General features: G+C 40.5%; 1 protein-coding gene across 1 annotated transcript in view; it reads right to left on the bottom strand.

Annotated features, from left to right (window-relative positions):
- Positions 1 to 27,579, bottom strand: part of AGBL1 (ATP/GTP binding protein like 1) — a 724,399-nt gene that overhangs the window by 687,921 nt on the left and 8,899 nt on the right. Inside the window, exon 5 of the mRNA XM_035728075.1 lies at positions 26,530 to 26,623. Coding sequence (XP_035583968.1) covers positions 26,530 to 26,623 — 94 coding nt within the window. The remainder of the gene's footprint in view (positions 1 to 26,529; positions 26,624 to 27,579) is intronic.

Below are 27,579 nucleotides of genomic sequence, written 5' to 3'. Positions count from 1 at the left end.
TCTCTATAAATATGAAGCCTTCTCATTATACATAACATTTTATATATTCCTAATACCTTAAGAAATGTATGCCGGCTTGTGGTGAGGCGATTTGGAGCTGTAATATCCATGACCACCAAGAGATGGCAGTGGGCTATCCACGTGCTCAGGATTAGTGGGTCCCTGCCAACTGGAACCGCCTTTCCTGTTTCTCCGTGTCATAGATTCTTGATCTTGTTTCAGAAACGTTTCTTTCCTCCATTGCTATCGCCTGATCATTCCCCACTTTCCCTCTTACCTGTGATTATAATAACTCTGCCACTGTATTATTTAACTCCATAACAGCATCATATAATTGGCGGACCCTGATATTAACTCTGAAAAGCATGTTGGGGGGATTTATTTGGCCTGAAGCATGACATATAAAATGGGATTTTATTATATGTGATGATTACTACTATGATTAGGGTGGGCCATTTTCAAAGACAAATTATTTCAACCTCAAGGAAACCAAGGCCTGAGGCTGCCTCTTTCCTTTTTAGAGCCCTCCGGCCCTAGTAAAACTGTCCCCTGCACATGTTTTATTTATTTATTCTAGTTATTTAATCATTTCTGCTTTTTTTTTCTTTTTAAAGATTTTATTTATTTATTTCACAGAGACAGATAGCGAGAGAGGGAACACAAGCAGGGGGAGTGGGAGAGGGAGAAGCAAGCTTCCTGCGGAGCAGGGAGCCCAATGCGGGGCTCAATCCCAGGACCCTGGGACCATGACCCAAGCTGAAGGCAGACGCTTAACGACTGAGCCACCCAGGCACCCCTCATTTCTGCTTTTAAATATTGAGAAAAAACAGCCAACACACTGCAGCACAGAGTGGTGAAAAGAGACGTGGATATTCATACCAGGAGAACTGAAATCTTATCTTACTTCTTCTACCCACTACCTGTGTAAATTATAGGAAATCACCTATTTTTGACTCAGAGTATTTATCAAGGGAGGGTATGGGAATGAGTACTCTCTACTTTCCCTCCCACATAAAACGTTTAAAGATTCTGTGGAAATTAAAAACTTTTTGCTAGGTCATGGAGTCTAAAATGGTTTCCCACTTCAAAAAGTATTGTAGAGGGGCGCCTGGGTGGCTCAGTTGGTTAAGCGTCTGCTTTCAGCTCAGGTCATGATCCCAGGGTCCTGGGATCGAGCCCTACATCAGGCTCCCTGCTCAGCAGGGAACCTGCTTCTCCCTCTCCCTCTGCCTGCCACTCCCCCTGCTTATGCTGTCAAATAAATAAATAAAATCTTAAAAAAAAAGTATTGTAGAAATATTTAAATTGCAAAGAAGTGTTAGCAGTGCTGTGAAACAGGAGTGAGACTATCCCAAAGTGCACCAGAAGACAACAGACAGGGGCACTAGTCAACTCTTGGAAAACACCCCCATCCCAGAGAAATGAGAACTCACTCTGAAAGCAACATGCAAATCTTTTGGACAAGCACATGTGTGGTCACCTTCCTCTTAGCACGCCTGTATTTGAAAAGCCCCCAAGGTCAGCTCTTGACCACACACTGGAGAGTGAGCCATGATGGGGTGCACCATCCCAGCAATACTGAAATAAAAAAGCAAAATCTGTTGCTATGGCCATGGGCCTGTTCCACTATAATGTTCCTTTAGGTTGCCACTCTGGAAAACAGTATGGAGGTTCCTCAAACAGTTGAAAATAGAGCTACCATATGATCCAGCAATTGCACTACTGGGTATTTACCCCAAAGATACAAATGTAGGGATCCGAAGGGGTACGTGCACCCTGATGTTTATAGCAGCAATGTCCACAATAGCCAAACTGTGGAAAGAGCCAAGATGGCCATCGACAGATGAATGGATAAAGAAGTGGTATATATACACAATGGAATATTATGCAGCCATCAAAAGGAATGAGATCTTGCCATTTGCAACGACATGGATGGAATTGGAGGGTGTTATGCTGAGTGAAATAAGTCAATCAGAGAAAGACAAGTATCATATGACCTCACTGATATGAGGAATTCTTAATCTCAGGAAACAAACTGAGGGTTGCTGGAGTGGTGGGGGTGTGGGAGGGATGGGGTGGCTGGGTTATAGACACTGGGGAGGGTATGTGCTATGGTGAGCACTGTGAATTGTGCAAGACTATTGAATCACAGTTCTGTACCTCTGAAACAAATAATGCAATATATGTTAAGAAAAAAAGAAGAAGAAGATAGCAGGAGGGGAAGAATGAAGGGGAGTAAATCGGAGGGGAGACGAACCACGAGAGATGAAGGACTCTGAAAAACAAACTGAGGGTTCTAGAGGGGAGGGGGGTGGGGGGATGGGTTAGCCTGGTGATGGGTATTAAAGAGGGCACGTTCTGCGTGGAGCACTGGGTGTTATGCACAAACAATGAATCATGGAACACTACATCAAAAGCTAATGATGTAATGTATGGTGATTAACATAACAATAAAAAATTTTTAAAAAAATGTTCCTTTAGGTTGCTATATTTTGAAACTGGCAAAATAGTTACTACGGTTTCCTTTTTGTTTTTCTTAATCTGACCCTGAAGATCCTGCTATGGAATATTTCACTAGCAACCTATACTGAACTCCAACATAATCTAGCTCAACTGTTACTGATTACAAACTAATATGGGAGAGAACACAAGTGTCTCTGTAAAGATGAACTAGCAAAGAAAACCATTCTTCACTTCAAAAGGAGAAGGTAATCAGTTTTCTTAATACTCATTTAGTGTGATGCACAGTAAACATAGAAAAGGGAAATGAATTCTAAAATACTTGATGTCTGTTCTTAAGAATATTCTAGATAGCATCTGTGCCTATAACCCTAGAGCAAACTGTCATAAAGCCATAAGTCTAAGACTATAAAGAACCGAATATATATGTGAAATACACGATTATAAATTTGAAACTTGGGGCACCTGGGTGGCTCAGTCAGTTAAGCGTCTGCCTTCGGCTCAGGTCATGATCCTGGGGTCCTGGGATGTAGCCCTGTGTCCAGCTCCATGCTCAGCCGGGAGCCTGCTTCTCTCTCTCCCTCTGCCTACCACTCGCCCTGCTTGTGCTTTCTCTCGCTCTCTGTCAAATGAATAAATAAAATCTTTAAAAAAAATACACAAATTTGAAACTTTGTTGGAAGCAGTGAATAGCAGACAGCATACAGAAAAAAATTGAATTATTCAAGTTGAAAATAAAGAACTTCCCTAAAATGCAAAAACAAAAAACAAAACAAAAACAAAGTAAGAGGAGAAAGAGAAGGGGAAGAGAGAGAAAGCCAGAGTGAATGAGAAGAAAGGATGTAGAAAAAAGATCCCAGATTGGTTCATCTTTCTCTCCTAATACCAGTCATCTCAAACTTCACCTATAGTAATATCCAACTACTTGTTCACTTTGTTTTGTGTTTCTATGCATTTCCTAACGCTTTTCTCTGTGCCCGGAAGACCAACTTCTGTCTTGTTTCCCTCCATTCCCCATCCCTGATAAAGGCAGGCTAAATCCTCCTCCCAGGTCAAAACTCCTCCTTTCTTTTGTGAAATGAATGGAATAAGGGACCAATCTAATGATCAATGATGGTGTTGTTAGTTTCAAGGCATGTACCTATAGCCAGATGATCAAATAAAATATTTGGTGGACTAGACATTCCTGCAACTCTTCATTTAGCTTTAATATTCATAATTACAAAAGTAATGCCTAATAATTATAGAAAGCATTTCAAAGTTAATTTATAGTCCCAAGATAGTAACTAGTTATTGGTGTTCTTTAAATATTTTACCGCATATATTTTCCATGTAAAGAGAACATTTTTGGTGGGGATTTTTTGACTGACACATTGAGATATAACTGACATACAATAAATTTTACGCCTATAAAGTATACAATTTGGTAAGATTTTACATATGTATATACTTTTGAAACATCACCACCCATCAAGACAAGAAAGTCATAACCCCCAAAGGTCTCCTCATGCTTCTTGGTAATCTGGCTTCTTTCACTCAGTATAATTATTGTGAGATTTATTCATGTCACAGCATATATCAAGAGTTCATTCCTTGGGGTGCCTGGCTCGTTTAATCGGTTAACCATCCGACTCATGGTTTTGACTCAGGTCATGATCTCAGGATTGTGAGATCGAGCCCTGCATTGGGCTCCATACTAAGCATGGAACCTAGTTGAGATTCCCTCTCTCCCTCTCCCTCTGCCCCTCCCCTGCTCATGCTGGCAATCTATTTATCTATCTTTAAAAAAAAAAAAAGAGATCATTCCTTTTATTGCTGAGTAATATTCCATTGTAAGGAAATATCACAGTTTATCTACTCACCAGTTGGTGGAAATTATTATTGTTTCTGGGTTTTGGCTGCTATACACATTTGTATAAATCTTTGTGAACACATATACTATCATTTCAGTTGGGTAAATACCCAGAAAAAGAGTAGACCTATTTTTGGATGTCATGTTCAATTTTTAGAAACTGCCAGACTGTTTTCCAAAGGGATTATACCATTTTTGCACTTCCACCAGTAGAATGTGTGGATTCTACTTCTTCCACACCTTTCCCAACCTTTGTGATTGTCAGTCTTCTTTATTTTAACCATTATAAATAGGTGTATAGTGGAATCATACTGTGGTTTTAATATGTATTTCCCTAATGAATTTTACTGTTGCTCATGTTTTATATGCACATATTTGCCTATATATCTTCTTTGATAACATATCTATTCAAACTTTTTTTTACTATTTTATTTTAATTCCAGTTACTTAACATACAGTGTGATATTAGTTTCAGGAGTACAATATAGTGATTCAACACTTCCATACAACAACTGGTGTTCATCAGGACAAGTGCTCTCCTTAATCCCCATCACCTCTTTCCCCCATCCCCCATCCCCCCCCCCCTCTGGTCATCATCAGTTTGTTCTCTCTAGTTAAGAGTCTGTTTCTTAGTCTCTCTCTCTTTCCCTTTGTTCATTTGTTTTTTTCTTAAATTACTCATATAATTGAAATCATATGGTATTTGTCTTTCTCTGACTTATTTCACTTAGCATTATATTCTCTACTTCCATCTGTGTCATTGCAAATGGCAAGATTTCATTCTTTTTTATGGCTGAATAATGGCCCATATATACATATATATACCACATCTTCTTTATCCATCCATCAATAGACACTTGGGCTGCTTCCATAATTTGGCTATTGTCAATAATGATGCAATAAATATAGGGGTACATGTATCCCTTTGAATTAGTGTTTTTATATTCTTTGGGTAAATACCCAGTAGTGTGATTGCTGGGTCATAAGGTAGGTCTATTTTTAACTTTTTGAAGAACCTCCATACTGTTTTCCACAGTGGCAGCACCAGTTCACATTCCCACCAACAGTGCAAGAGGGTTCCCCTTTCTCTGCACCCTTGCCAACACTTGTTTCTTGTGTTGTTTGATTTTAGCCATCTGACAGGTGTGAAGTGCTATCTCACTGAAGTTTTGATTTGCACTTCCCTGATAGCAAGTGATAATGAGCATCTTTTCACATTGACCATCTGCATGTCTTCTTTGGAGAAATGTCTGTTCATGTCTTCTGCCCATTTTTTAATTGGATTATTCACTTTGGGGGTATTGAGTTGTATCAGTTCTTTATATATTTTGGATACTAACCCTTCATCAGATGTGTCAAGTGCAAACATCTTCACCCATTCAGCGCGTTGCCTTTAAGTTTTGTTGATTGTTTCCCTTGCTGTGCAGAAGCCTTTTATTTTGATGAAGTCCCAATAGTTTATTTTTGCTTTTGTTTCCCTTGCCTCAGAGACATAACTAGAAAGAAGTTGCTATGGCCAATGTCAAAGAAGTTACTGCCTGTGCTCTCTTCTAGGATTTTTATGGTTTCAGGTCTCACATTTAGGTCTTTAATCCATTTTGAAATTATTTTTGTGTATGATATAAGAAAGTGGTCCAGTTTCATTCTTTTGCCTGCTGCTGTCCAGTTTTCCCAGCACCATTTGTTGAAGAGACTTTTTCCCATTGCATATTCTTTCCTGCTTTGGCAAAGATTAATTGACCATATAGTTGTGGGGTTACTTCTGGGCTTTCTATTCTGTTCCACTGATCTATGTGTCTATTTTTGTGCCAGTAACACACTGTTTTGATCACTACAGTTTTGTAATATAACCTGAAGTCTGGAACCATGATGCCTCCAACTTTGCTGTTCTTTTACAAAATTGTTTTGACTATTCAGGGTCTTGGGGTTCTACACAAATTTTAGGATTGCTTCTTCTAGCTCTGTGAAAAAGGCTATTGGTATTTTGATAGGGATTGTATTACATGTGTAGATGGCTTTGGGCGGTATGGACATTTTGGCAATATTTGTTCTTCTAATCAAAGAAGGCATGGAATGCCTTTCCATTTCTTTGTGTCTTCAATTTCTTTCCTCAGAGTTTTATAGTTTTCAGATACAGGTCTTTCACCTCTTTGGTTAGGTTTATTCCTAGGTATCTTATTATTTATAATGCATTTGTAACTACGACTGTTTTATTTCCTTTTCTGCTGCTTCATTACTGGTGTATAGAAATGCAACAGATTTTGGTATTTCTGCACGTTGATTTTGTATCCTACAACTTTACTGAATTTATCAGTTCTAGCAGTTCTATGGTGGAATCTTTCATATTTTCTATATAGAATATCATGTCATCTGCAAATAGTGAGAGTTTTACTTCTTTCTTACCAATCTGGCTGCCTTTTATTTCTTTGTGTTGTCTGATTGCTATGGCTAGGACTTCCAGTACTATGTTGAATAAAAGTGTTGAGAGTGGACGTCTTTGTCTTGTTTCTGACCTTAGGGGAAAAGCTCTCAGTTTTTCCCCACTGAATATGATGTTAACTATGGGTTTTTCATAAATGGCCTTTATTATGTTGAGCTATGTTCCTACTTTGTTGAGGGTTTTTTTTATCATGAATGGATGTTGTACTTTGTCAAATACTTTTCTGCATCTATTGAAATGATTATATGGTTCTTATCCTTTCTCTTATTGATGTGATGTATCATGTTGACTGATTTGCAAATATTAAACCACCCTTGCATCCCAGGGATAAATCCCACTTGGTCATGATGAATTATTTTTTTCATATATATCTGTTGAAATCTTTTGCCCACTTTTAAATTAGATAGTTCATTTTATTATGATTAAATTTTGAGTTTTCTTTATATATACACAATAAAACTCCTTTATGATATATATGACTTCCAAATAGTCTCCCAGTCTGGGACCTCTATTTTCATTCTCTTAAATAGTACTTTCACAGGTGCCTGGGTGGCTCAGTCATTAAGCATCTGCCTTTGGCTTAGGTCATGATCCCAGAGTCCTGGGATCGAGCCCCGCATCAGGATCCCTGCTCCGTGGGAAGCCTGCTACTCCTTCTCCTACTCTCCCTGCTTGTGTTCCCTCTCTTTCTCTGTGTCTCTGTCATATAAATAAATAAAATCTCTTTTAAAAAAAATAGTACTTTTATGGGCGCCTGGGTGGCTCAGTTGGTTAAGCGACTGCCTTCGGCTCAGGTCATGATCCTGGAGTCCTGGGATCTAGTCCCGCATCGGGCTCCCTGCTCAGCAGGGAGTCTGCTTCTCCCTCTGACCCTCTTCGTCTCATGCTCTCTATCTCTCATTCTCTCCCTCTCTCAAATAAGTAAATAAAATCTTTAAAAAAATAGTACTTTTAGAGTGTAGAAGTTTTTAATATTAATGATGTCCAATTTATCCATTTGTTACTTTACAGATTGTGCTTTTCATGTTGCATCTAAAGAATTTTTGCCCAAAGGTCACAAAGGTTTTCCCCAATGATTTCTTCTAGAAATTTTATAGCTATAAGTTGCAAGCTTAGAGCTATTATCCATTTTATCTTTATAGTGTGAAATATAAGCTGAAATTCATCTTTTGCATATGGACATTAAGTTCTTCAAGGACCATACATTGAAGAGACCATTGTTTCTCTATGGAATTTGCCTATGACAAAAATCAACTGTTCCTATACATGCAGGTTTATTTCTGAACTATTCTGTTTCATTAATCTATTTGTAAGTATTGATATCAATATTATACTGCATTGATTACTGCACCTTTATAATAAATATGGAGATATATTATTGTTAGTCCTCCAACTTTAATAAAACGTGTTGGCTATTCTAGGTCCTTTGCATTTCCATATGAATTCCTGAATCAATTTATCAGTTTCTACAAATAAAAAATTCCTCAGAATTTTGACTGGGAATGCATCGAGTCTACAAATCAATTTAAGAAAAATTGACATCCTGAAGGGCAGAGCAAGATGGCAGAGGAGTAGGAGACCTGGACTTCATCTGGTCTCAGGAATTCAGCTGAATAGGGATCAAACCATTCTGAACACCTACGAACTCAACAGGAGATCGAAGAAGAGAGTAGCAACAACTCTCTGAACAGAGAAGCGACCACTTACTAGAAGGTAGGACGTCGGGGAAGTGAATCCGAGGTGATATTCGGGAGGATAGACGGCGGGGGAGGGGGCCTCCGTCGGCCACTTCTGGCAAGTGATAGAGCCGCGGAGCACAAAATCAGAACTTTTAGAAGTCGGCTCCACTGAGGGACATCTCTCCAGTGGCTAAGCTGGGGGTGGAACCCTCGCGGGACAGTGTGGTCTCAGGACCCTTGAGGTCAAGAAAGACCAGGGGTGCCTAAGTGCAGCAGAGCTCCCAGGTATAGGAGCGGGGAAGCCGGCTGCAGAGACGGAGCTGAGGCGCGGGCTCTCACTCAGCTTGGGGTTGCCATAAACTGTGATGCACGGCACAGTCAGGCCACTGCTCCTCCAGCAGGGACCCAAGGAGCAACAGATCCGGGGAGACTCCCCTTCCTCCCCCGGGAGGAGCAGCGTGGGAGCACACTACAGGGATCTGCTGGGTTTGGAGACTCCACACGGGGTCAGGAGCCAGAGATAGAAACACTGGGTCACAGGCCGGGTGAACACAGAGTGCCGGCCGGAGACCGGGGAGACAAGAGTGACTGCTTTTCTCTGGGGGCACACTGAGGAGCGGGGCCCTGAGTTCTCGACTCCTCAGGGCGGAGATTGGGAGGCCACCATTTTCACTCTGGTCCTCCAAGGCTGTACCGAGAGCTTTCAGGGAACAAAAGCTCCCAAGAGCAAACCCGAAGAGATTGCTTAGCCCAGACCGACAAGGGCGGGGCAATTCCACCTCCGGCAAAGACATTTGAGAACCACGGCAACAGGCCCCTCCCCCAGAAGATCAGCACGAACAGCCAGCAAGCCAAGACTAAGTTTACTGATCAAGGAGAACGGGAGAACTTCAGCGCTAGGGGAATACTGCTCATAGAATTTATGGCTTTTTTTACTATGATTCATTAGTTTTTCAAAGTTAATTTTTTTAACTGTTTTTTTAATTTTCCTTTTTCCCTCTTTCAACCAACATCTTATCAATCCCTTTTTAAAAAAACAATTTTATTTTTCATTTTTAGAGTCATATTTTATCCCTTCATAGTAGTTACCTTTATTTTTGCCATATATATATGAGTTGTTCCCTCTTTAAAATTTTGAGATACAGTTTCTTCTAACAGATCAAAATATACCCTAAATCACTAGTGTATGGCTTTGTTCTAGTCTCCTGCCTGATCACATTCTCTCCTTTTTTTTTAAATCTTCTTTCTTTTCTCAAAAAACTTCTTATCTTATCAATTCCTTTTATAAAATCTTTTATAATTTTCATCTTTACAGTCATCTTCCATCCCTTCATTGTATCAACCCTTATTTTGTACATATATAAGTCTTTCTTGCTTTTAAATTTTAGGAGGCACATTTTTCTAACAGACCAAAATACACCCAAAATCTAGTGTGTGGCACTAATCTATGCACTAGCCTGATCACAACTGATCATATTCTGTTTTTTTGTTTTCTTCTGTTTTTGTTTATCTTTCTCTTTTTCTTTTTTTTTGTTCTCTTTCATTTTTCTTTCTTTTTCTTTTCCCCTGGTTTCAAGTCTTTTCTGATTTGTATAGAGTATATTTGCTGGGGACGTTGTTAACCTGTTAGCATTTTGTTCTCTCATTCATCTATTCTCCTCTGGACAAAATGACAAGACGAAAAAATCACCTCAGCAAAAAGAACAAGAGGTAGTATCCTCTGCCAGGGACCTACTCAATACGGACATTAGGACGATGTCGGACCTAGTGTTCAGAATCATGACTTTAAAGATACTAGCTGGGCTTGAAAAAAGCATGGAAGTTATTAGAGAAACCCTTTCTGGAGAAGTAAAAGAACTAAAATCTAACCAAGTCGAAATCAAAAAGGCTATTAAGGAGGTGCAATAAAAATTAGTGGCAATAACAGCTAGGATAAATGAGGCAAAAGAGAGAATTAGTGATATAGAAGACCAAATGATGGAAAATAAAGAGGCTGAGAAAAAGAGAGAAAAACAACTACAGGATCACGAGGGCAGAATTCGAGAGATAAGCGATATGATAAGATGAAACAACATTAGAATAATTGGGATCCCAGAAGAAGAAGAAAGAGAGAGAGGGGCAGAAGGTATATTGGAGCAAATTATACCAGAGAACTTCCCTAATGTGAGGAAGAAAACAGGCATCAAAATCCAGGAGGCACAGAGAACCCTCTCAAAATCAATAAAAATAGGTCAACACCCCGACATCTAATAGTAAAACTTACGAGTCCCAGAGACAAAGAGAAAATCCTGAAAGCAGCTCGGGAGAAGAGATATGTCACCTACAATAGTAGAAACATTAGATTGGCAACAGACCTATCCACAGAGACCTGGCAGGCCAGAAAGGACTGGCAAGATATCTTCAGAGCACTAACGAGAAAAATATGCAGCCAAGAATACTATATCCAGCTAGGCTGTCACTGAAAATAGAAGGAGAGATAAAAAGCTTCCAGGACAAACAAAAACTAAAGGAATTTGCAAACACGAAACGAGCCCTCCAAGAAATATTGAAAGGGGTCCTCTAGGCAAAGAGAGACCCTAACAGCAGCATATATCAGAAAGGAACACAAACAATATACAGTAACAGTCACCTACAGGCAATACAATGGCACTAAATTCATATCTTTCCACAGTTACCCTGAATGTAAATGGGCTAAATGCCCCAATCAAAAGACACAGGCTATCAGATTGGATTAAAAATCAAGACCCAGAAAAGCAAAGCTGGCAGCATCACAATTACGGACTTCAAGTTCTATTACAAAGCTGTCATCAAGACAGTATGGTACTGGCACAAAAATAGACACATAGATCAATGGAACAGAATCGAGAGCCCAGAAAGGGACCCTCAACTCTATGGTCAACTTAACTTTGACAAAGCAGGAAAGAATGTCCAATGGAAAAAAGACAGTCTCTTCAACAAATGGCATTGGGAAAATTGGACAGCCACATGCAGAAGAATGAAACTGGACCATTTCCTTACACCACACAAAAAATAGACGCCAAGTGGTTGAAAGACCTCAACGTGAGACAGGAGTCCATCAAAATCGTAAAGGAAAACAGAGGTAGCAACCTCTTCGACCTCAGCCGCAGCAACTTCTTCCTAGAAACATCGCCAAAGGCAAGGGAAGCAAGGGCAAAAATGAACTATTGGGATTTCATCAAGATCAAAAGCTTTTGCGCAGCAAAAGAAACAGTCCACAAAACCAAAAGACAACCGACAGAATGGGAGAAAATATTTGCAAATGACATAGCAGATAAAGGGCTAGTATCCAAAATCGATAAAGAACTTATCCAACTCAACACCCAAAGAACAAATAATCCAATCAAGAAATGGGCAGAAGACATGAACAGACATTTTTTCCAAAGAAGACATCCAAATGGCCAACAGACACACGAAAAAGTGCTCAACATCGCTCAGCATCAGGGAAATCCAAATCAAAACCTAAATGAGATACACCTCACGCCAGTCAGAAGGGCTAAAATTAACAAGTCGGGGAACGACAGATGTTGGCGGGGATGCGGAGAAAGGGGAACCCTCCTACGCTGTTGGTGGGAATGCAAGCTGGTGCAGCCACTCTGGAAAACAGTATGGAGGTTCCTCAAACAGTTGAAAATAGAGCTACCATAGGATCCAGCAATTGCACTACTGCGTATTTACCACAAAGATACAAATGTAGGGATCCGAAGGGGTACGTGCACCCCAATGTTTATAGCAGCAATGTCCACAATAGCCAAACTGTGGAAAGAGTCAAGATGTCCATGGACAGACGAATGGATAAGGAAGAGGTGGTATATATACACAATGGAATATTATGCAGCCATCAAAAGGAATGAGATCTTGCCATTTGCAACGACATGGATGGAACTGGAGGGTGTTTTGCTGAGTGAATTAAGTCAATCAGAGAAAGACATGTATCATATGACCTCACTCATATAAGGAATTCTTAATCTCAGGAAACAAACTGAGGGTTGCTGGAGTGGTGGGGGTGGGAGGCAGGGGGTGGCTGGGTGATAGACATTGGGGAGGGTATGTGCTATGGTGAGCGCTGTGAATTGTGCAAGACTGTTGAATCGCAGATATGTGCCTCTGAAACAAATAATGCAACATATGTTAAGAAAAAAGAAAAAGAAGAAGATAGCAGGAGGGGAAGAATGAAGGGGAGTAAGTCGGAGGGGGAGACGAACCATGAGAGACGATGGACTCTGAAAAACAAACTGAGGGTTCTAGAGGGGAGGGGGTTGGGGGATGGGTTAGCCTGGTGATGGGTATTAAAGAGGGCACGTTCTGCATGGAGCATTGGGTGTTAGGCACAAACAATGAATCATGGAACACTACATCAAAAGCTAATGATGTAATGTATGGTGATTAACATAACAATAAAAATTTAAAAACAAAAAAGAAAAATTGACATCTTAACAATATTGAGTCTTCCAAGCCATTAGCTCTATTTATTTAGGTCTTCATAAATTTGTTTCAGGAATGTTTTATAGTCTGCAGTGTATAGATCTTTAACATCTTTTGTCAGATTTATTCTTAAGTATTTCATATTTTTGATGCTATTGTAAACTGTTTTTCAAAACTTTTAGTTTCCAATGCTTTGTTGCATTATACAGAAAGATTATTTTTGTGTATTGGTTTTGCATCCTAAACTTTGGTTAACTCAATTAATAGTTCTGGTAGCTTGTGTATATGTGTAGATTCCATCAGAATTTCTGTATAGACGATCATATCATCTGCTAATAAAGAATTATACTTACTCCTTACCCATCTGGAGGTCACTATTTTTCTTGTCTCATTGCCCTAACTAGAATCTCCAATACAATGTAGAATAGAAGTGGAGAAAGTGGACATTCTAGTGCTTCTGACCTTAGGAGGAGAGTATTGTTTTTCGCCATTTTAAGTATGATGTTACCTAATGGTTTTCCCAGGTGTGATTTATTGAGAAAGTTCCTTTCTATTTCTAATTTGTTGAATTTTTATGAGGAAACGGTTGTTGAATTTTGTCGAATGCTTTTTCTGTCTCTATCAAGATAATCATATGTTGTTGCATTTTTAGTTTTTTATATGGTAAATTATATGCAATGATTTCTTCATGTTAAATCAGTCTTTCATTCCTGGGATAAACTTCATTGGTCTTGATCTTTTATACACTGTTGATATCAATTTTGTAAACGCAGCTTAAGGATATTTGTATCTCTTTTCATAAGAGATACTGGTTGGTAGTTTTCCTTCCTTGTAATGTCTTTGTCTGCTTTTGGCATCAGGGTAATGCTGGCCTCACAGAATAAGTTGGAAAGTATTCCCTTTTCTTTAATTTTCTTGAACAGTTTATATGCAATTGCTTATGTTATTCTTTAAATGTTTGGTAGGCTTCATGAATGAAGCCATCTGAACCTGGAATATTCCTTGTGGGGATGATTTTAACTACGCATTCAATTTTTAGTAAATATAGGGCTATTTAGGTCATCTGTTTCTTCTTGAGTAGGCTTCAGTAGTGTGTCAAGGAATTTTTCCATTTCATGTAAGTTGTCAAATTTATTGGCATAAACTTGTAATATTCCCTTATTATTCTTCTCATAACTATGTAACTTGTGGCTATCTCATCTCTCATGCCCAATAATGGTAATTTGTGTCTTCTCTCACTTTTTTCCTGATCAGTTGGAATAGAGATTTTTAGCAATTTTACTGATCTCAAAGAATCAGCTTTCAATTAAATTAATTTTTCCCTATTGGTTTTTTTTTTTTTTTTACCATTACACTGATTTCTATTCTTACCTTTCCTATTTCCTTCCTTCTTTTTACTTACTTCAGATATTGACCTTTTTCTAAAGGTTTCTAAAGGTGGAATCTGAGGCCATTAATTAGATGGCCTTTCTTCTTTTCTAATATGTCCCTGTGATTATTTAAATTTCCACCAAGAATGTGGCATCCCAGAGATTTTAATATGCTGCATTTCATTTTCATTCAGGTCAAAATATTTTCTATTTTCTCTTTTGATTTCTTCTTTAACTCATTGGTTTCTCTAGAAATATGTTATTTAATTTCCAACATTTGAGGGCTCCTCAAGAGACTCTTCTCTTATTGATTTCTAATTTAACAGCATCATGGTCAGGAACTTACTTTATATTTTATACTACTTGAATTCTTAGAAACTTATTGTGCCTGGTATTATGGCCCCTAATATTGTCTATCTTTGTAAGAGGTCCATGAGCACTTGAAAAGAATCTATATTCTTCTGTTGGTAGGTATTCTATGAATATCAATTATGTCACATTGGTTGATAGTGTTATTCAAATTTTCCATATCCTTACTGATTTTCCCTCTACTCATTCTGTCACTTATTGAGTTATTAAACTCTCCAATTGTAATTATGGATGTGTCTATTTCTCCCCTCAGTTGAACTGGTGTTTACTTCCTTTATTTTAAAGTGCTGTAATTAGGTGCATAAACACTTAAGGTTTTCAAGTCCTCTTGATAAAGTGACCCTTTTTCATTATCATTATATTATCCCTAGTAATATTCTTTGCTCTGAAATCTACTTTATCTGATTATTAGTAAAGGTACTTTAGCTTTATTTTGATTAGTATTAGCTTGGTGTATCTTTGTCATCCCTCTACTTTAAACTTACTTGTGTATTTATATTAAAGTGTGTTTCTTGTATGCAGCATATAGTTGAGTCTTGCTTACGTACCAGTATGATTGCCTTTATTCTTCAGTTGAGATATTTAGACCATTTACACCTTATTGATGTGGTTAAGTATAAATCTACCATCTTCCTATTCATTATCTGTATATAACACTGTTCCTTGATCATCTTTTCTTCTTCTTCCACCTTCTTTTGGATTAAATTGAATATTTTTATTCCATATTATCATCTTTATTGTCTTAGCTATAATTCTTTGTTTTATTATTTTAGTGTTTGCTCTAGTGGGTTTTTTTTTTAACAGATCATGGTCTACCTTTAAGTGTTACTGTACCAGTTCACATATAAGACCATTGCAATAAAATACTTGCACTTCTCCCATCCTGACCTTTGTGCTTATAGTTACACATTTTAACTTTACATGGAATATAAACTTCAGACTACACTGTGCTTATTTTTACTGAAATACTTTCTATCTTCTTTTAAGATTTTATTTATTTATTTCAGAGAGAGAGAGAGAGCATGAGTGCGAGTGGGGGGTAGGACAGAGAGAGAAAATCTCAAGCAGACTCCATGCTGAGTGTGGAGTCTGACATGGGGCTTGATCCCAAGACCCTGAGATCATGACCTAAACTGAAACCAAGACTTGGTCATTTAAACTGACTGAGCCACAGGAGCTCCTTAAATATCTTTTAAAGAGATTAAAACAATAAACTAAGAATCAAATATATTTACCCATCTGGTTACTATTTCCAGTGTTTCAGTCTTTTGAGTAAATATATCTTTTCATCCAGTACCATTTTCTTTCTGCATGAGGTTTTCTTTTCATACTTCCTGTCTTGTGGGAAATTTCCTGTCAACTACCAATGAATTATTTTACATTTTGTATGTTTGAAAAGTTGTTATTCCATCTGCATTTTTGAAAGATATTTTAGTGGCATAATCAATTCCATACTTTAAAGATGAAGCTCCACTATTTTTTCACTTGTATTGTTTCCAAAGAAAAATCTGTTGATTCTTTGTTCCTATGTGCATGTCTTTTTTTTTCCAGCTGCTTTTAAGACTTTTTTATCATTAGCTTTGAGCAATTTAATTATGATTTGTATTAGAATAATCTTCATGTTTCTTGTGTTTGTGGTGTATTGAGCTTCTTGGATCTCTGACTTTTTAGTTTTCATCATACTTAGGAAATTTAAGCCATTATTCCTTTAAAATATTTTTTTCTGTCCCCACCCTACTCTCCTCTTTCCAGAGACTCCTAGTATACATATGTTACTAGGCTGCTTGAAGTTGTCCCATGATTCACTGGTGCTCTCTTCTTGTATTTTTTTCTTAATTTTTTTTTTCTCTGTGTTTCATTTTGGATACTTTCTGTTGTTATGTCTTCAAGTTCACTCTTTTCTTCTGCCAGATCTAACTTGACTTAATTCAATGCAGTGTATTTACCTCTTGCACACTGTAGCTTTCATCTCTAGTTCAATTTGTATCTTTTTAAATTATCTTCTGCATCTTAATATATAGATATTAATTATGTGGTTAGAATAACTTTTTAATGTCTGAAAAATTTTTATTGGGTTCTAGACATTGTGATTTTACTTTCTTAAGCGCTGAATATTTTTGTGTTCCTATAAATATTGTGAAGCTTTATCTTGAGATGCAGTTAAGTTTCTTAGAAACAGTTTTATTTCTTCAGGTCTTGCTTTTAAAATGTAATAGGCAGGACCAGAGCAGTGTTCAATTTAGAGGTAATTACTCCCCATGACCGAGGCAAGACTCTTCTGTGTATTCTACTTAATACCCCACAAACCATGAGGTTTTTCCACTCTGCTTTGTAGAACCAAGCATTATATCCAGCTCTATGTAAGCACCAGGCGTTGTTCCCTCCATTCATTTCAGGTGGTCTTTCCCTAGCTTTGGGTAGTTTCCCCACAAGTACGCACTGATCAATATCCAGATGAATTCTTAAAGGAGAACCTCTGAAGTTCTTCAGAGTTCTCTCTCTCTCTCTCTCTCTCTCTGCAGCTCTCTTCCTTCCAGCACCTTGTTCTGTGAATTCTGGGCACCTTGATGTCTCCAGACTCTCAGCCCTCTCCTCAACTCTGTCCCATCAATGCCAGGACATCTGCTAGCCTGTATCTGGGGTCCCCTGCTCTATACTGCAACCTGGAAATTCTGTCATTAACTACAGTAATTCAAGTGTTCATCTTTCAGGGATCACTGTCCTTCATTGCCTGATGCCTAGTATCTTTAAAAACATTGTTTTATATATTTTATCCGTAGTTTGTTTTTTTTTCAGGTAGGAAGATAAATCTGTCCCCAGTTCTTTCATATTTGCCTAAAGCAGAAATTGTGTGTGTAACTGGGATCATACAAAATTTTGAACCTTACTTTTTCTAGTCAATATTTTATCATAAGCTATTACCACTGGCATACATCATTCCTAATCTATTTTTGTGTGTTGCCGTAATACATAATATTATGATGTATAACTATATCATTTCTACTATACATCATCCTGTTATCAGACTTTTTCTGGTTAGAATATTTCCAATTATAAATAATACTATGATTGATATTTTTGTGCAAAAGTCTTCATCTACCTTTTCAATCATTCTTTTGGATAGATTTCAAGAAGTTAAAAAACTGAGTTAAGGAATAGAAACTTAAAAAAAAAAAAACACTATATATATCATCCCATCATTCTCATAAAGGTTTTTTCAACCTACATTCCTAGCAGCACATGTGAGTTCCCATATGACTGAATCCTCACCATTATCACTTCTCAAAACGTTTGCTACTCTGATTTATGAAATTGTTCTCTTGATCTAAATTGTGTTTTCTGATTATTGGCAAGTTGAATATTTTTATGAGCTTATCAGTTTTTCTATTTCCTCTTTGTGAATTATATATTCCCATTCCTTTATTGTCTATTAGAGTGTTCCAAATTAATTTGGGTGAGGTCTTTGACCTTCCTTTCATGCAAAGTACTCCAGCCTTATATGAACCCACCATTTTCTTCATGGGTTTTTTCTCTCTCTCTTTTTTTTTTTTTCCTTTTTTTGTCTTTGCACTTGCTTCTGCCCCTATCTGGAAGGTTCCACTTTTATAATCTTAACATCTTGGAAACTCCCTCCCTATTTCAAAGCAAAAACTGCCTTCTCAGTGAATTCCTCTTTGCCAATTCCTGGGTAGACTAAAATCTTTCTTCTTCAAACACCCTGCTACTATAGTATTTATTGTATTAGTTTATATGCCAATGTGTGCATATATCTGTGAGCTCCTTGAGGGCAAGGACTATTTATTTTAATCTCAAAGCTCACACATCTCTGATGACAAATGCCCCAAAACACTCACTGAATGAATAAATGGTTAAAAGAGGGCAACTCAGACAAACTAATAGTGTTCATTCATTCAGCTGGCATTTATTAAATACCTACTATGTACCACCTGAGAGAAATTCAAACCTAACTTATAATAATTCACTTCTTTTAAGTGGTAATCTATTTTTTCTAGCCATTTTTCTCATTAGCTCTGTTGAATGTAATTAAGATCACATGAGCTCTAATATTAAAATAGCACTACAAATGAACTTAGAAAGCCTCCAATCTGTTCCCATCCTGCAATCTCTGCCTAAATTCTTAAAAGCAGCTAGCTTTACATGACTATACACCTGCATAATGGCTTCCTTTTGACCCTTTCCTTTCCAGCTAATTGAGCTGGCTTATCACTGCTAAGTAAGCACATCTCCAGGCACGGCACCCACTAACAGCCCCACAGGAAAAGTTGAGTGTGTTTCCCACCTCCCCCCGCCCCACCGGCCATGTGCTTTATCATTTGCGATGTCTGAGTGTTGAATCAATCCCTGAAGAATTTGGTAATGGCCTATTAGAAATAATCACTTTCCACAAAGTGAAGGGTGAAGGTCACAAGAGGCTCTACTGATAGGGTCTTTTCGTACCTCCCCCCTGTTCTTCAAATCTCCTCTCCCACATATTTGTGGGCAGTTGCATTATTGTGGGGAGGGTATGATTTACAGGAAGATACAAATTTCTTTGCAAAAGCTCCTTGCTGAGTCAGGCTGGGCTAGAAGATTAACTTCTATGGAAAGCAAAATTTCCTAACAGCCTGCCTCCAGTCTCCAGGGGGAATAACAAGGGCAAATCAATGGAGAGAGGTACAGACAGCAGAGGCCTCAGCAGATAAAGATGGAAATGGAGTTTCTACAGAGAACCTCACCACGTTAAAGGGGCACATGTAGCATCATCCCAGGACATGCAGGGTCCAAGAAGGGTTTTGTTTTGTTTTGTTTTTTCCTGAGCCTCTTTCTATAGGATTTGATGCACCCCAAATCAGCAAGTCAATAATTTTCTGTCTGCCCCATCTCATGTTATGCTAGGGAAGAAATACCATGCCAGATAGCAAGAGTAATCTGCTTGCCCAGCCATCCTACTTTAATCAAGGACTGGCTATGGAATCTCAGGGCAACCCCATATGCATGTGTTCCAGAGCTCCTCCTCCTCAAGGTATCTGGCCCACTTCACTCAGGTGGCAGGGGGGCAGAGAGCAGAGACTAAGAGCCCTGCCCGGATGCCACTGCCAACCCAAGCCCATCTCAGGCACCAGGGGAGTACTTTATACATTCCAAGGAAGGCTCTCCAACATGCAGGGCCTCCTGAGGCACAGGGCTTAGCTCTAAGGGCACTTCTGGATAAAGAGGTTATGAGAACATTTCCACACAACAGGAAGGTGAGCCATTTCAAAGGCCCAACACCGGGTCATAAAATTGCTACGACACCACATATCTACTGTTACTATACCATCAGCCACTGGAGAACAGGGTCCACCTTCTGTTGTTTTCAAAGCCCTGTGCCCAGCACCAAGACAGACCACAGAATACTGCTGAATAAATGTTACAAGTCCTACTTCAGGGCATGTTTAATTTGCCTTGTGCAGCAGAGCATCTTAGAGAAGTGAATAGTGTCCTGAAACTAGGATAGAAGGCTTAGTTCAACATCTGTGGGTTTCAATGACCTCATCTTAAAATGAAAGAGTTGGACCAGCAGATCCTTAAGGACCTTCCAACTTTAGATCCTGTGACTTGAATATCTATGACGGGCTCTAATCAGGGGGAGATCGCTGGCTTCCCAAGAAGCTGAAAGGGATTTAAACCAACCAACCTACTTGCCAAGCCTTAATACATGTAGGAAACTATTCATTCCACCGTCAGCTACAGGCTTGGAGTCAGGCGGCAAATGCACTAATCACTCTGTCAGTAAGTTGAGACCACGTTGCACACTCCCAATATCAGCACTTGTGAGGCTGGGGTGGAATTTTTTTGTTCCTGTTCCAAGGTATTTGAGTCCAAGTGATCTGGAGCATACAGCTTCTGAACCCCTAATGTGAGCCCATGCCCTGGAGACCACAGAGTCTAATTATATTGAGTGGAGAGCAACAAAAGTCACAAAGCCATTAATGGGGAGGTAGGAGGAAATGAACACTCAGGGAGAAATTCTGAAGCTATTTTGAGAAACAGGAAAATGTGCTTCTTTGTCTTGGTGACAAAGTAGCTGAGTCACCCAATCGCTCATAATCTCAGGGAACCCATTAGCTTTGGTTGAGTCCCCACTCATCTGTCAGATAAAGTGGAATGGTGTGATGGTTAGAGAAAGCCCAGAAGGCCTGGCTCTGGGAAAACACAGCGATTTGCAGGGGAGGAAAAGAGGAGCAAGACATTTTTTATAGCTCATAAATTGAAAATGAAATCACCATAAAGGACTGCCAATGAAGCAATGCCCAGTAATCCTGCACTGGGGCAAAGCTCAAATGCCAGAGATGCCTTGAGATCAGGCCTTTGATGGGAGAAGATCACCTAACAGTATTCTGACCCCAGGGAGCTTCAACAGGAGGGTAAGCAAAAGAATTTGTTTATGAGGCTTGCTGAAGACTGACACATCCATCTCCTTCTGTCACCAAGGTGTCTGAGCACAGGTGGAACACACAGCCTCCGAACCCCATGGCCCCACTGCAACCCAGGTCCCACCCCTGAACCTAAAGAGTATAAATCATAGCATGAGAACCCTGCTGAAAATCTGAGAGGACATTGAGGGGGTAGGAATACTGGAGATGCTGGGCTGTGTGTGAGTGAGACCAGCATGGTCCCAAGTGACACACTTCCTGACCTCCCGTTTTCTTTGGAAAGCTCTAGAGAAACTGCAGTTGAGGGATGAAGGAACCCACTCAGCCTGTGGACAGTCCTGAATCCTCTTTTCCAAAGTGTGGCACAATGGTCAGAGAATCCAATGAAGTTTAGGAACCAGGTTCTCTGCTGGAAGACCCAACCAATTTCTGATAGACGCTGATGTTTTTGTAGGAAGACAAGCTGGCAGAGTTTATAGACCTGGGTGGTATACTGTTGATAGGAGCTACTAACTCAGCTTCAAAGCTTGGGTTAAATATTACAGTGTGACAATCCAACAGGATCAGAGGGGATGTGGCCATGCTTTGGAAATGGTCAAGTGAATGAGCAGTGAAAATGGCCATTATTATTATTATTACCAAAACCCTCAAGTCCATTCTGGAAATGAAAGAGCAAAGGAGGCACAGCTCCTAGCAGAAAGCATCTGCTTCTAGAACAAACACAAGCTTCTCTAAGGTCACAAGATGATTCAGTCACGGACAATCAATCCTTCTTCACTTCAATAAAGTTTCCTACTTAGTGAATCTGGACAGCGCAAAGACAGCTTTGGTGCAGATAAACAAACCTGTCCACAGTAGAACAAGTTAGCAAGAGCCAGCTCACCCTGGCCCGGTGTCATCTCCCCCCTCCCTATTGCTATAAAAAGCTCCCCCATAAATTCTAAAGCCCCAGCTGTATCAATCAACAAACCAAATCCTGGAAGCCTATCTCAAAAACTTAAGCAAAGTTTTAATGCGAATGCTGCCCCTTGACGTCCCCTCAAACTCAGATCTTTCCCTTCTGCCAGACTAGGTCAGTTCCCCAGACAACTGTAAGGAAGAGAGAGAAAAGTCAAGATACTGTGTTCTCTTTCAAGCAGATGGACTCTGCTTCTCACTCTCCTAGAATGAGTTCTTTCCCAGAAGGCACCTCAGTCCCTCACATGACGGTGTTCTTGGAGGCCTGCCATGTCATGTCCCAGGCATGTTTAGACATGAGGGAACCATGCATGTGGAGCCAGGGTGGGATCAAGGAAGAATGGGTTCATAAATATGAAGTGTCTACTATAATGTACACTCACTAAATGTTGGCTTTTATTCATCATTAGATAGGTTATTCACAAAAACATTTTTTTTAATTGAAGACATCTTTTTAAAAAATTTTATTTATTTATTTATTTATTTATTTGACAGAGAGAGAGCCGAAGCAGAATGAGCGACAGGCAGAGGGAGACGCAGGCTTCCCGCTGAGCAGGGAGCCCGATGTGGGACTCGATCCCCAGACCCTGGGATCATGACCCGAGCCAAAGGCAGATGCTTAACTGACTGAGCCACCCAGGCGCCCCTGAGGAAGAAATTGTTTTTGAATTGAATTAAAAGTCTCCCGTAGTCCAGGCACTTGGATAGGCCCTATGGAGAACAATAGCAAGGTAAATATAATGTGATTTCTGCCTTTAAGGAGTTTATAATTTAGAAAGAAGAGAAGACACACAGTCCAACACAGTATGGAGTTAAATCTGGTATATGTTATGAAAATATGAACAAAATGCTAGAGAAGCACCGAGGGAGAAGATTCCTCCTGCCTGGTGAGCTGCAGCAGGTGGGGCCTGGAGCATGGGGAGAATCTCTACCATTCAATAAGGCAGCAACACCATTACAGGGCAGGGGAAGCTCTGAGGGGAGAGCTGGGGCAGGGCAGCACATGCCACATGTTGGGGGAGTAGGCTGGGAAGCGAGAGGAAAGGATGAACCCAAGGACGGAATGGAGATTGGGACAGGTGCTTCATCGATTTCAAGTCAGGGAAGACCAGGCAGAGGGCTGTAGGAGCAAACAGTGCTCTGGCCGGGGTGACGGTCATGAGGGAACAGATAGAAGCCAACACAAACACATGGCAGGGGGACCATGGCAGCATGGTGGGTATTTGGGAAGGGAGGAAGGCCAGGCCAGGAATAGCCGCCTCCCCTGGGAGGGAGAATGGGCACAGGGCCACAGAGGGCTAGGAGCACTGCTCTGCACACCCCTTCTCCCTAGAAGGTGTGTGGTTAGTGCTTCCGTCATAAATCTCGCCCTGAGTACTATCTGGAGACAGGGCTTCACTGAAGGACAGCTGCACCGCTAATTTTAGGTTTGTGCTGGAGAAGTCGGGCAGGGCAGGGAGGAGTCAAAGTGACAGCCCCGGGCATCTGCTCCCACAAAGGCATCCAAGAACATCTCGCCCCTAGCTTGCTAGCACTTGGAGGATGACACTCAGTAGGGCTATTCACATCCTTTGATGTGGTACTTCATCCCCTTCCTGGAAGACCCCTTCAAACCCAGATTCTGGCATCCAGGTGGAGTTGAACAGAACTCATTGGGTACATCTGAGTTACTATTTGGGGGGACGGGAGTTCATGGCAGAGGTGAGTAGTGGCAGAAACGTCCCATCTGCACGCTCTCCTCTGGCTCTGCTGTCTGATCTGAAGCAGCCAGCCAAGTATCCAGTGGTATTTGTATTAATGGTTAACAGTATTATGGCACATCAAAGCTCATGAGATTTTTATACATTATTTCTTAATGCCCACCACAAACCCAGGAGGTAGGACTTGACATTCACACTTCGAGGAATTGTGAAAGTTTGCTGAAGAATAGTTAAATGAGTCACCATAGAAGCTACTAGAAAGAGGGCTACAATGTTAGTCTTCAGATTTCAGTGTCTTTGTCCTTACCTGGCATTTGGGGGCGGCGGGGGGCTGGGAGTAAGATAGAAAATAAGGCAGCTATGGGAAAGAATCCAAACAGGGAGGGAGCAGATAATCATTTAGCCTTTGAGAGGAAATAGCCATTCTATTGAGGGGAAAGACTCCCCTATTATTAAGCAAATCGTTCCACGAGTATGAGCCATTTAGACGGCAACAAAAATTTAAACGAACTTTAGGTGCTTATGATTATCTTACATATGGTGGTTTAGAAACAAAATGCTGGAAACAAACCGTCTAAGACACTCCAGGGGTGCTTTAAGAGCTAAAGCTCATGTATCAGACAGGGTTTAAGTCCCAGCTTTTCCACTTAAATCCCAGCAAATCACTTACTTCTTTCAGCTCCCATTTTGTCCCCTATAAAACTGGGGACAGTAAGAGCACCTGCCTCGCAGAGAAGAGGAAAGAATCAGATGGGATAAATGCCTGCGAAGAGCTCAGGACAGGGCTGGGCACAGCAGGAAGGCTGTGGCCATGATGACCACATGGTAGTGGTTGGTAAAGAAACTCCTTCTCTGTGGAGGATTGGTTTTAGATGGGCATTGGGCTCAAGAAGGGGAAACCACCTTGCCCACATTTTATAGAAAAGACCAGAAATGCAGATATCAGCCTGAGGTCCCCGAAAGGTTCCTTTTGTCATTTCAAACATTCCCGCCCTGCCATGAATCCGTGGTTTTTCCCACGGCACCCTGGTCAGATCTGTGCCTGAATTCCACTCGCTTTGCAGCAGAAGAGCAAGAGACATAGCAACCTGATGTGAGTCTCTGAAGAAGGGACTTCTGTGCCTTGTTGCTTACCCTGCTCAGGCTTGGCCTGAACAAGGAAGACAATAAAAGCTATCAGTGGCCCAGAAGGGAGAAGTCTAGTGCCAAGGTTCTCCAGGAAGCCTTCCAAACAGCATGGCACCGCATGGCAAGAAGAGATAAGTGGGTGAGACTCCTATGTGGATCGGCCCGGCAGACATCACACCGATTTTCACACAGTGTCAGGGAGGCAACCACATACTCCTGAGCTGCCAAATGGATGAATGGAAACACCGCCAGATTAGAGGCGGTCTTGTCGAGAGAGGAAAAAGATAAAAGTTCACAGACTGGTGACCAAAGGACATGTTGAGACCGTAGATGTCACGAGCAAAGGCCCACACAGCACGAGAAACATCACACGTACCTAAATCACACATATCCAAATGGACGTAAATGGAAGTTTAAGAGGAACTAATGTACAATTACAGAAAAAAACAGGAAAGCTCATCTTTTTTGGTCCCTGAGCTGGTGATTCTGAAGTTCTGTATTACTCGCTGAGGATCCCTTGGTAAAATTGAATTGACTTCCACTTGGCAGAACACTTGCTCTCCAGATGTTTCTAAAGTGAGGCACATAGGACACTGACTCCTCCCAAAATGGTGGTCTTCAAACAAGACCCATTCCCTGGCCAAATCGGGTCTAGGACAGGGTGTACTATGGACCCATCCTGGCTATTCTGGATATGTTCGGGCTTCACAAAGGCTAGGGCAAGTCTCACTGTAAAGGACTCTGCATAACTTGGTCTAATCCCGTACTTCTCGATATATTTGATGAGGACATTTTTTTACTGAAACAAAATGTATTTCACTCTGGGAAATGCTGGTGTGGAGAGCCACAGGTGAGGATGGATGAGAATGGCATTACAGTGGTGACCCAAGAGAAAAATAGTCAGGTGGAACAAGAGCCTAAGATGGATGCTGAGATGCAGAAAAATCTCATGGCTGGGCATGGAAATGCTACTTTGCCAAACGACCCCATATATCTCAGAAATTGGCTGAATTCTTTCTAATATTCTTTCAAGGTCCTTGCTGAGTCACTTCCATAAATGATGGATCTTAATGGTTCCGAATAGCTCATGTCTAACCATCTCTCCCTTTTTAAGTTTGTGATTCACGCCACTCCAGCAAGCAGGAGTGAGTGGGCTGAGTTTCATTTTCCAATCATAAAAGTACATCTCAAAACCAACACGCACCCATGATGGGCTACGCTAAGGCCCGGATCTCGTATCAGAAATTTAAGTGGCCGACTCTAGAGATGCCCTGAGGAGCATCACCTCCGCCTGTCATTTCTAGACTGTCTTTTTTAGGGGCTACACAAACTATGTAGAGTTTCTATGAGTAAGAGGGATACCTGAAGGATCCAGGCAAAAAAAACATGGGCTTTTAAGTCAGAAAGATCTGGGTTCAAATCCAGACTCTGCCATTTCTTAGCATTGTGACCTTTAGATAAGGCTCTCTCCCCATGGTTTCCTCATCTGAAAATGAGGATAATAATATACCCCTTCAGGGTCATCATGAGGATTAGAGGAAATGATGCATGGGTGGGGAGGGATGCCCGTTGAAGCAGGATAGTTATTGCACCATATCTACAAGAGGGTAGTCATCACTCACCTCAACTGGAAGCACCATGAAAATACCCATGAGGCCTTCTCCATTTCTGCATCTATTACAAAGAGGGGAAAAGCACTACAAAAGTGCCCCTACCTGATTACTCGGGTGCGCTTCTGGGTATAAGGGGTGATGACCTTGAAAAGCAGTTCCATTGCTCCATTAATTCCCAGCATGGCCCCCGTGGTGACTGAGAAAGACCAAATCACAGTAGTTATTAGACCATCTGAACCAAGAATTCTTTTCAGCATTACAGAGTAGGCCTAAAAGACAGGGGAGCTCCATCACCTTCCTTGCCAAGGGCCACTCAAAAGCAGTGAAACTCTGTGGTCTTTGCATCCTTGGCTTGGAAGCAAAGATCACCTGTAAAGCATACATTCTCTTTTCATACGATCTTCTCAAAGGGGGCCCAAGCCATGAAATTATGTTTTTCATTCCTGATGGCCCAATGTACTTCTTCATTGTATTCTTACTCAGAACAGTCAAAGCAAATGCCAAGCAGATTTTTCTGAAAGTAGATCTTTAAGTTTCAATTCAAGTGCTTTCAGCCACCATCAACTTCCCCCATGATACATACATACACGCACACGTACACTCAGGCACACACAAGGGCATACACACACACACATACACTGCCAGTATCTTACAAGACAGTTCCTTAGACTCATTCTGCCATTGAGAGACTTCACAATGAAGAAAGGTCATGGGTGGATGGGTTAAGGTTCAATCCAACTTGGACTGACTCCTTTAAAACTTTTAGGGGCAAGCTAATAAAGAAGGCAGCCCCCTTTCTTCTGCACCCTGGTTCCAAGTTCCCTGACAGCTTTCGTAGTTGGATCTCCCATGACTGAGTCTCAGACTTACTGTGCCCCCATCTACTAGCACATCAGGGAAGAATTAATTCTTCCTCCTCAGAGGTCACTAGCCTGGGAAATTTTTGCCTTTTTTGCCCAACTGGATGGTTATTAAAAAAAAAAAAAGAAAAAGAAAAGAGCCATAGATCTGAATGACAGAAAATAACTGATAAGGGTATCGGGTCAGCCCAGCGGCTTCAAATACAAATTTTGGACCCAAAACTTCTGGACGTCACGTTCATCTCTAATGATGTCCTGGCTTCTCTGCAGCATCCCCAGTTCCTCACTCCGC

This window comes from Zalophus californianus, chromosome 6, assembly GCF_009762305.2.
Source record: "Zalophus californianus isolate mZalCal1 chromosome 6, mZalCal1.pri.v2, whole genome shotgun sequence".
Taxonomy (NCBI): domain Eukaryota; kingdom Metazoa; phylum Chordata; class Mammalia; order Carnivora; family Otariidae; genus Zalophus; species Zalophus californianus.
The sequence above is the reverse complement of the archived record's forward strand: the minus strand, read 5'-3'. Positions and strand labels throughout refer to the sequence as shown.